The sequence below is a fragment of the Salvelinus alpinus genome, chromosome 30, assembly GCF_045679555.1.
Source record: "Salvelinus alpinus chromosome 30, SLU_Salpinus.1, whole genome shotgun sequence".
In the NCBI taxonomy this organism is placed as follows: domain Eukaryota; kingdom Metazoa; phylum Chordata; class Actinopteri; order Salmoniformes; family Salmonidae; genus Salvelinus; species Salvelinus alpinus.
In genome coordinates, this window is record NC_092115.1 from 8,573,398 (window position 1) to 8,584,130 (window position 10,733).

Consider the following 10,733-nt stretch of genomic DNA (forward strand, 5'->3'; position numbering starts at 1 on the left):
GCAAACGCTCCACTTCTCCTACCTTCCTCCTGCTACAAGTTCCTGAGGCTTTTTTATTACGAAAAAACACATATAGACTGCTTTATAAATAAGCCACTCCCCTCTTAAAGCTGCAATACGTAACTATTTGGGCAAGCCTCAAATACACATAGAAATATGTGTTATAGATCTGTCATTCTCATTGAAAGCAAGTCTAAGAAGTGGCAGATCTGTTTTACGAGTGCTATTTCTATGCTTTCCGTTCTTAAGTTTCGTTTTTGCCTCGTTTACTTTCGGTTTTGTACACAAGCTTCAAACAGCTGAAAAGACAAATATTTTGGGTTATGGAAAATGTATTTCACAGCGGTTTAGATGGTACAATGATTCTCTACACTATACTTGCTTGTTTTGTCACGTAAACTAAAATTAGGCAAACTATTCGAATTTTAGCAACCAGGAAATGGCGCAGAGATTTCTGCATGTGCACCTTTAAATTTAATGCTGCAAGATTTTACCTTTAATTGCTTTCTGCATTTGAACCCTTACGAAAAAATATTGCAGTCAGAGTGAAGTATAACTGCAGTCAGAGTGCAGTATAACTGCAGTTAGAGTGCAGTATAACTGCAGTCAGAGTGAAGTATAACTGCAGTTAGAGTGCAGTATAACTGCAGTCAGAGTGAAGTATAACTGCAGTCAGAGTGAAGTATAACTGCAGTTAGAGTGCAGTATAACTGCAGTCAGAGTGCAGTATAACTGCAGTTAGAGTGCAGTATAACTGCAGTCAGAGTGCAGTATAACTGCAGTACGCTACAAATACTGCATCCAAAATAAATGTTTTAAAAATTGACTGCAGTACTTTTGAGAGTTCACTGCAATTATTCTGCAATTACTGCGTCCAAAATACCACAGTCGACTGCAGTTACTGTGCTTTTATTGCAATTTTCAAAACTGCAATCTTTTTATGTAAGGGGACGAAAGCAGCAGGTGACGATACCGTAGATGCATTATGCATGTAGTTCCACATTAAGCTGTGAGCCTACAGTACATCTACAGCTTTCAGAAAGATGTCTAAAGCACCTTACAAACACAATCCAACGCATTCTACAAAGGCATCCCCTTTCTGAAGAACTGTATTAGATTATTTTAAAAGTCTTGTTACTTTGTGATAATCCTCTTTTGAATTGTCGTGACATCATAGCATGAAGCACACACACAAATTGTATTGGAATAAAGTGACTTTTAAAATATCTGATGAAGACAGTCTTCGGGAAAAGGATATTTAATGTCCTATGCGCCGTGCAGTGTTTCGGACATGACTTACATGACAGTAAAAAATATATATATATATATAATTTCTCAATTTACACGATTGCGTATTTTGCATGTTTCAAAAAGTTTGCTATAACTGTATTCACATCCTGGCTGAGAAAAAGTTTTTCTTCGACAAAATGCCCCAGAAGCCTGCTGGGTTGTTGTATACCCCAATGCTCTGACAAAAGTACTGCACTGAATTTACAAGCAGGGTTTTACCCCTTACCACTGAAAAAAAATTTTTTTGCAATTAACTATAAATAAGAGTGGTGTTTGAAATCAAGTGATTGACAATAGTTTAAAAAAGCTTTATGATATACTGTAACAAAATATGTAAATAACACTGTTAAATCCAATCCACTATTCCAATAACTTTAAAGGGATATTTCACCCCATAAAAAATATATGTTTTAAATTATTATCGACTGAATGCACTACTATTACAATTGTTAGTGTTTTTCTTGGTATTTTATCAAGATCCCCATTAGTTATTGCGATAGCAGCAGCTACTCTTCCTGGGGTCCCACACAAAACATGAAACATGATAGAGAACATTAATAGACAAGAACAGCTCAAGGACAGAACTGCATACATTTACAAGAAAAAATATAACTAGAAGGTTCTGTACTGACTCAATACTCGGAAAAAATATCAATTAGAGACCTACTATTCTAGGCCTACATTTATCGTTTCAATGTTGATCATTTAAATTTACAGTCAGTAGCATCTATCAGTACATACACACAACATAATTAGGTCAAATAAGGGAGAGGCGTTCTATGAGGTGTTGCTTTATCTGGGGGGGGGGGGGGGTTTCAAGCCAGGTTTGCTGTTCACTTGAGCTATTTGAGATGGAAGCGATCATGGTTCTATATAATAATGTATGTTTCCTTGAATTCGTTCTGGATTTGGGGACTGTGAAAAAAAAACTGGCGTCATGTCTGGTGGGGTAAGTGTGTGTGTCAGTGCTGTGTGTAAGTTGACCTAGCAAACAATTTGGAATTTTCAACACATTAATGTTTCTTAAAAAAAAAAAAAAAGAAGCGATGCAGTCAGACTCTCCTCTATTTTTAGCCAAGAATGGCATGCAAAATATTGATATTAGACCTCTGATTACAGTGAAGAGCAAGATGTGTCGCTCTGTTCTGGGCCAGCTGCAGTTTTTATAGGTCCTTAATTGCAGCACTTAACCATATACAATCATCAAGACAATATAAAACTAGAGCCTGCAGGACTTGCTTTGTGGAGTGTGGTGTCAAAAAAGCAGAGCAACTCTAAATGATTTGTACCCAATACAATGCTTTTAGTTTTAGAGATGTTCAGGACCAGTTTATTACTAGCCACACATTCTAAAACAAACTACAGTTTGTTTAGGGTTGCAGAGATTTCACTAGCTGTGGTTGCTGATTTGTTTAATGTTGAATCAACAATTCGTGTCCCCCTAGCATTGCTACATGCTCCAAAAATGCTAGCCAGGAGATTCTGGGCGTGACTAAATAACCAGCCAACAACCAAACTTCAAAACTGTTTGGATGAAAAGACATCACGTTAGTCAGACAAATCATACACTTAAAAAAAAGTGTTAAGGAGCACATCACTCTGTTCTATTTTATACATCCCAGTCTATAAACAAGGCCTGGACAATTCAAAATAACATAATAGTGGAATGTGCAAAATATAGAACAACGTATACATGTCAACAAACCAAAAGTACGGTGTCCATCGTAGGACATCATACAGCAGCTATTAACTTAAGTACCTTGAGTACCCAAGCCTCTCCATAACCGTTAAGCATGTGTCCTCTATCATTCTGATCTCGTGGATGGGCATTTTTTCTCTCCACACATTGATGCTGACTGGCGATATGTCTCCCTCGTACACCAGGTTGTACAGGTTGGTGGAGGTGGCGAACATGAGCTGGTTGAGGGCAGCTGGGGCCACGGGAACCCCGAGAAACGTGTGTATCTTTCCTGCTGTCTCCTCGGGATATTGCACAATGTCCTCAAATCTCACATGGAGGTAAGAGGTGGTGAGGTCGCCGTTGACCTGGAGTGCCGTGGTTGTGTGGGCCAGCCACAGGTGGGCCAGTAGCAGCACCGGCTCCATCTCTGGATCAGAGAGGACGCTGTGCAATGTCAAGAATTCCTGGGTGAACCCTAGTGTACACTTGCTTCTCCCGCCGTTCCTCTCTTGCTTAAAAATTGCAGCGACATGTTTTTGCACATTCTTGCGAGAATAGAGGCTTGGCTCGCTGTTGTAGAGCATAAGGTAAATCCAAGCGCGAGGATCTCGCACAACGTGCACCGCCCGAAATGAGTGACCGACCACCTCTCGGAAAAACGGGAGTTTCAGGGTCCAGCTCCCGCTGCTCAGGCTGAGGACAGGGCGGGCATTAGGGTACCTCTCCATGTGCCGCCTTAGCTCCCAAACATACTCCCCATCTCTATCTGAACTCCCCCTCGGTTTCGTAGACCCTGACTGCCTACGAATTGGCTTCCTCCTCTTGCCAGAAAGCTCGACCCCAATCTCATTCCAGCTGCCCTCGTTGTGCAACTGAATGTTCTGCAGGTGAAGTCTAGGGTTATAGACCAAGGAATGGAACCAGCCCTGGATGGCCTTGTAGTGACCTCTTTCCGCATCTAGTCTGGACCACACGCAGGCGTCCACCAGGGGGTCAAAGTTGAACTCAGTGTCCGGGATGACTAGGTGCTCTGTGGGGACTTGGAGATAAACAAAGTCAGAGCTGTTATAGAAAAGGGGCTTGAGAACTTCAGCCCCAGACCCTGGCAGGGATGTAACCACGACTGTGGGGAGAGGGTTTGGGGGCAGATTGGACACTGATTGGACACAGACAAGCCAATCACAGCTATTGGAGACAAACAGAAACTCAACGACCCACAGCAGGAGAACAAACGTTAAAGTATAGCGCATGATCTTGCGGAAGCAGAAATAAAACGTGCGTTGCAGGATTAAAAACCCAATGGCGAGACACAGTGTCAGCCCTCCCACTATCTTAACCATAAACCCAAAGTCATAGACTGGATTCACAGTGTTTTGTTCAGACACTGTTTGAACTCCAAGACCAAAGTGGATTATCTGATGTCTGCTTTGCATCTTTGCATATCCCCCAAAGCCCAAGTAGCTATATCTGGCACCAATGTCATTGTAGTTTGTTACGATGGACACAATGGATTCTGTGCCGTTGACGACAACAGAGAGGCGTACTCCATTTTTACTATTGTCGATGAATCTGCAGTTGGAGATTTTGACATTGGGACTGTGCATCAAATAGGCCACTCTGGTGACCGTGCCCTCCATTGGAAAGGTCACGTTGACAAACTGGGTCCATCGTTTCTTAAACTCAGCAGCCTGCTCTGCCTCCTGAATTCTCGCCACTGGACTAGTCCCCTGACTGTCAAACCAGAACATTTGGTAGTGAGCATCCCAAATGTCCATCAGTGCCCCATTGTACCTGTCTAAAGCCCTGTGAGGGACATATTTAAAATCAATGTCCAAGTTGTGAAAGAAAGCACTCAGAGCACTCAACGGAGACTCCTTGCTTTTTTCCACATGGTCGAACACCAGCAGAGTCTGAGAGTTGAGCAAGACAAGGGCACGGTATACGCTCTTCAGCCCCATCACAGAGGAGTAGGCCGACACCGCTTCTCCGCTAACGAACAGAGAATCCCCGTGGGATGCAGCTACAATGACCTCACCGGCTGTGTTGCCGACCTCAGGCTCTGCCCACCGCAGCCACTTGCCGCACTCTCCAAGCTGGCCCTCCCAGGGCTGATTGCACTGGCTTGTGGGAGACGGGGCGAACGTCAAGACATTGTTGAGGTAGCTGTATTTGGGGCCGTACAGTGCCTCTGAAACAAATACCTGTCCATTAGGGGCAAAGGTGAAGGAGTTCTGGTCTGGGTGCTCGTGGCCCGGATTGAAATTGCTCCAGCCCTCCAGCCAGGAGTAGGGCTTGGAATGGACGATATCATACACCGCCCTACCGCCCAGCTTCCCCGATTTGAAGGAGACAAAAGTGTTGCCTTGACCGCATGATAAACCAGCCCCGTAAGTCACCACACCCCAGTTTGAGAACATGTGCAGTACTGCTTTGCCAAATCCGGCTGGTGGTTGCTTGGAGAGCTCACTGTCATACCACAGGAACTCAGTGTGTAAGGTGGCCCAGCGCTGGGCTGCCGACTGCTCCATGGGGCCATCTTTGGGACGATGTTTCGAGATCTGCTGGGCCAGCCAGTTTCCGGTGCCGTCCCGGAGCACAAATGCATCGAGGAACACCAGCTGACTCTCCGGTCCATAGAACCAGTTGTAGTTGGAGTCAGCGATGCCCACTGTCCTCTGGAAACCTGGCAGAAGTGTGGAGTGGTAGAACCAGAAGTGCGCCCGTAACCAGTTGTTCTGGGTGTTGTCGATGTCGAAGTGGCGACGCGCCAGGAAAATATACTGAGTGATGGACTTTGCGGTGTAGCTCCCATAGGCCACACCCTCGTCTAACGAGCCATCCACTACGTGACTGAGGAGGAACATGGTCTTTTCCATGTAGTTAACGGCCACCTGCTTCCACATCATTGTCTCCGGGTCACTGTGTGCTCCCACCACGAGGGCGCCGGTCAGGATGGCTAAGATGTTGGTAGTCTGATGATTCTGTAAAAACTGCTTCCCCCATCCCCTGTGTTTGGAGAGTTCGTACAGCTCCTCTGTGGCGGCACGTATTTTCTTCATGTAGCGTGCCCGTCGCGGTGTGTCCAGGAGAGGGTAGATGAAGTCATAGGCTGTGGCAAATCCTGTGAGGGAGTGAGCCATGGGAACCTCGTCGTTGGGAGCGTTGGTCACCGTCCAGTTAGGGTACACTGCCATCTGGTCCATGTATCTCATTAAGAATTGATGGGCAGCTGTATCTTTGGGGCAGAGCAAACAGTACAGAGCGAGAGAGGGAAGATTGTTGCCGTAAATTTCATTCCATTTGCTGGAAAATTCCTCATGCTTCACCGGGGGTAGATAGAGTGCAGTATTGGCGAGCATAGTCCCAACAGCAAGCCGGATAACTTTAAAAATATGTCTGTGCGTCGTGGCAGATCTCTGCTGCAGTAAACGTATGTCCACCTGGTGAAAATACAGGTTAGGGTGAAGGTTCGCCGGCCAATTTTCCGGATGCTCGTTGATGCTTCCCTCTCCTTGAAATGTGATTTTCTCCAACTCATTATCAATATTATTTTTGCCTAAAACATCAGTAATTCCTGAGAAGGAAACCACAACGGCCAAGAGTGATATTAAAACCACAGACCGTCCTGCGCATTTTCCAGCCATGATTCAAAAACCAGATGTGTTTTTATTTTATTTTCCCTTTTTTAACAATTTTCTAAGTCTAATCTGAATCACTGTTTGTCTTTTCCAAGTTACTACTCCCCTGCTATCCGTCGCATCTCCGTTGCAGTTCATCTTGGGTTACATTCCATTCCTTCACTCTTTCCCATGTGTTCTGTTACTGGGGGGAAAAAGATAGTTTGTTCTTAGTTTTTGGGGATGAGAAATTCTGTCATAGTAACATCAACCGTAACGTGCGTCAGCTAACTTAGTAGACGAAAAGGGACATCAAGCTGATAGAGAGAAAGAAAGTCCGTTTGACTATTAAATCCACAGGAATGTAAAACAGTGCTTGATATTGCTTGGATGGAGAATCATTTGAACATAACTGCATGTGTCTCTTGAGCTATCAACACAGCTCTGTTACCGTCCTTCCCGTCATCATCAAGAAAGTACTACAGTACGTTATCCAGAGAGCCTTTATAAGAAATGATAAGTACTTCCATGATTGCAGTCCATCTCCATACAGATTGATAAATCCAAGCTTTAGTTCTTCTTGCTTCAATGAAACACGTCTGCAAACTAAAGGATGTTGAAATGGAACCTGCAGCAGATGTGGCAGCAGATGTGCAATGTCATCATGTATTGCTTGGAGACGATTCCTTCAACATAACTCCACATTTACGGCAATAATTTGGTCGAGAGAAGAGAACGTTTAAAAGAATGTGAGACAACATGAGACAACCCTCCTGCACTGTGCTGAGCTCTGCTCTTAATTATTCACACAGATAAGATCACTTCAACTGAGCCAACAATTCTACATTCATCATCCATTAGCTAACTCACAAGATTGGAATGCTGGCATCTTTCCATGCTCCCCCAGACCCCAGAACGTCATGCCTAATGTGGTGTCATATTACAATGCAATGAAACTGTGAGACTTCATATTAACATCTCCCACAGAACTCTGAAGTTCAAAGGTGTACTGTCTGAGAGGTGGCAGGTCTCTGTTCATGTCAGTACCCAGAACAGCAATGCTTCATGATAATCTCCAGTGGTGTAAAGTACTTAAGTAAAAATACTTGAAAAGTACTACTTAAGTAGTTTTTGGGGGTATCTGTACTTGACTTTACTATTTATATTTTTGCCAGCTTTTACTTTTACTTCACTACATTCCTAAAGAAAATAATGTACTTTTTACTCCATGCATTTTCCCTGACACCCAAAAGTACTCGTTACATTTTGACAGGAAAATGGTCCAATTCACACACTTATCAAAAGAACATCCCTGGTCATCCCTACTGCCTCTGATCTGAAGGACTCTAAACACAAATGCTTCATTTGTAAATTATGTCTGAGTGTTTGAGTGTCCCCTGGCTATCTGTCAATAAAAAAACAAAATTAAATTGTGCCATCTGGTTTGCTTAATATAAGGAATTTTAAATGGTTTAGACTTTTACTTTTTCTACTTAAGTACATTTTAGCAATTTCAAGTATTTTCAAAACCAAATACTTTTAGACTTTTACTCAAGTTGTATTTTACTGGGTGACTTTCCCTTTTACTTGAGTAATTATCTATTAAGGTATCTTTCCTTTTGATATTTCACTCTGATATTTCCTGTGGCCCCTGGTAGTTCGTTTTTGCATATTATCCCACAAGTAGTAGTACATATTTGAATGCAAAAGTACAGGTCGTTTCTTAGTTGAAAGTGTGACTGTTTTTAGCATCGTGAAGAATAATGTATAGCCATTTTCAGATATTTTGGTGAATTACCTTTATTGTTTAAAGAAGTGAAGAAAGAGATTGGTGTTTTCACTAAGAAAACCTTTGATAATCTTTAGTGTGAAACGTGAAACAAAAACAGGCATCAGTGTAAAATAATCCCAGGAATCAGTAACGTTTTCTTTAAGTGTTTATTGCAACAAGATAAATTCTAAGACATTATGCATTAGATCCCTTAGATCAGAGGAAATCACACTGAGAGGTCCCTGTACAGTCAGTACATAAAGGGCCACATTCTGACCTGAGATACACAAACCACAACGTTCAATGAAAGAAGCTGAAGTGGTTAAATGGAAGGATGAATAAATGTTGGATGGAAGGATGAGTGAATGTTGAATGGAAGGATGAATGAATGTTGTATGGAATGATGAATGAATGTTGTATGGAAGGATGAATGAATGTTGGATGGAAGGATGAGTGAATGTTGGATGGAAGGATGAGTGAATGTTGGATGGAAGGATGAATGAATGTTCGATGGAAGGATGAATGAATGTTGGATGGAAGGATGAGTGAATGTTGGATGGAAGGATGAGTGAATGTTGGATGGAAGGATGAATGAATGTTGGATGGAAGGATGAGTGAATGTTGGATGGAAGGATGAGTGAATGTTGGATGGAAGGATGAGTGAATGTTGGATGGAAGGATGAATGAATGTTGGATGGAAGGATGAATGAATGTTGGATGGAAGGATGAATGAATGTTCGATGGAAGGATGAATGAAACTAAGTACTTTTAAAAACAAATATTGTTTAAAAATGATCAAAGGTTCAATATCTCGTCAAATTCGTGTTTCAGGGAATGTCGAGGTATAGAAAGTCAGAAGTGTTACTGCTGTCATGTTTTGTCTTTGATCATGTCTTGTCCCTGTGCTTCCCTCTGCTGGTCTTATTAGGTTCTTTCTCTTTCTCTCTCTCTATCGTTCCGTTCATGCTCCCAGCTGTTTCTCATTCTCCCTACGACCTCATTTACTCTTTCACACCTGTCCCCTATTTTGCCCTCTGATTAGAGTCCCTATTTCTCCCTCTGTTTTCCGCTCCTGTCCTTGTCGGATTCTTGTTTGATGTTTGCTGTTCCTGTGTCCTTGTTTCGCCCTGTCGTGTTCTTTGCCTTCTTCAGATGCTGCGTGTGAGCAGGTGTCAATGTCAGCTACGGCCAGTGCCTTCCCGAAGCGACCTGCAGTCTGTGGTCGCGTCTCCAGGCGTTCCTCTCTATTGACGAGAGGATTTCAGTTTCCTGTTTTGGATTACCATTGATTATATCCAGGAGAATCATTATTTGTTTAATACTGGAATAAAGACTCTGTTACTATTACGTCGCTTTTGGGTCCTCATTCATCAGCATAACAACTGCTGTAGATATATTCATACAGTGTTTCACAGCGCTTTAATGATGATCCTAAAACAATAACACCATAGTAGAACCAATAAGAACATTTCAACTGTAAACCCCTCCTGGTTGTAACTCGCTGTGAGGAAAATTCCAGTTTACATAAATACATAAATACATACATCCCTACAAATTTTCTTCTACAAAACTGAATTGATATTAATTCTTTAATATATTATTTTAAAGAAAACATTTATAAGATATAAAATAAAACAAATAAAAGAGTTTATAGTGATTAGATTATTGATTAGAAGTGTGGGGGACATATATATACAGTATAAAAAAAAATATCCAGTCGGATAAACTGTCCAAACAGCCTACCCGACCACTTGGAGGCGTCCGCATGGTCCTGAAGCACACTGTTGCCTTGTTTTCTATCACATTCGAAATACTGTTTGTTGTAATTGATTTTTTAAATTTAACCAGGCAAGTCAGTTAAGAACACATTCTAATTTACAATGGCGTCCTACCCTGGCCGACGCTGGACCAATTTTGCACTGCACTATGGGACATCTAGTCACGATCAGATGTGATGCAGCCTGGATTCAAACCAGGTATTGCAGTGACACCTCTTGCACTGAGATGCAGTGCCTTAGACCGCTGCGCCACTTGGGTGGCATGACACATATAGATAAAAAATAATAATAATAAAAAATAATAACAATAATAATAGATATATATACATTACTTGTGAAACATTACTTGTGTCATGCACAAAGTAGATGTCCTAACCGACTTGCCAAAACTATAGTTTGTTAACAAGACATTTGTGGAGTGGTTTAAAAACAAGTTTTAATGACTCCAACCTAAATGTATGTAAACTTACGACTCCAACTGTATATAATGTTTCATTTCAGAATGTGGGGGGGATATGTCCCCCTGTCCCCAATGAAAGTTGCGCCCCTGAATTAAAGTACCGCTGAACATACTAAGGTAACCACTCAACCTGAAT

General features: G+C 42.2%; 1 protein-coding gene across 1 annotated transcript; it reads right to left on the reverse strand.

The window, feature by feature from the left end:
- Nucleotides 1–916: 916 nt before the first annotated feature.
- dsela (dermatan sulfate epimerase like a) lies at nt 917–7,353 on the reverse strand. The gene has a single exon (XM_071376349.1). The coding sequence runs from the start codon at nt 6,613–6,615 to the stop codon at nt 3,037–3,039; it is 3,579 nt and encodes a 1,192-aa protein (XP_071232450.1). The 5' UTR covers nt 6,616–7,353; the 3' UTR covers nt 917–3,036.
- Nucleotides 7,354–10,733: the final 3,380 nt, after the last annotated feature.

Coding starts and splice junctions, on each gene's coding strand:
- dsela (XM_071376349.1), bottom strand. CDS start 6,615: ATGGCTGGAAAATGCGCAGGACGGTCTGTGGTTTTAATATCACTCTTG.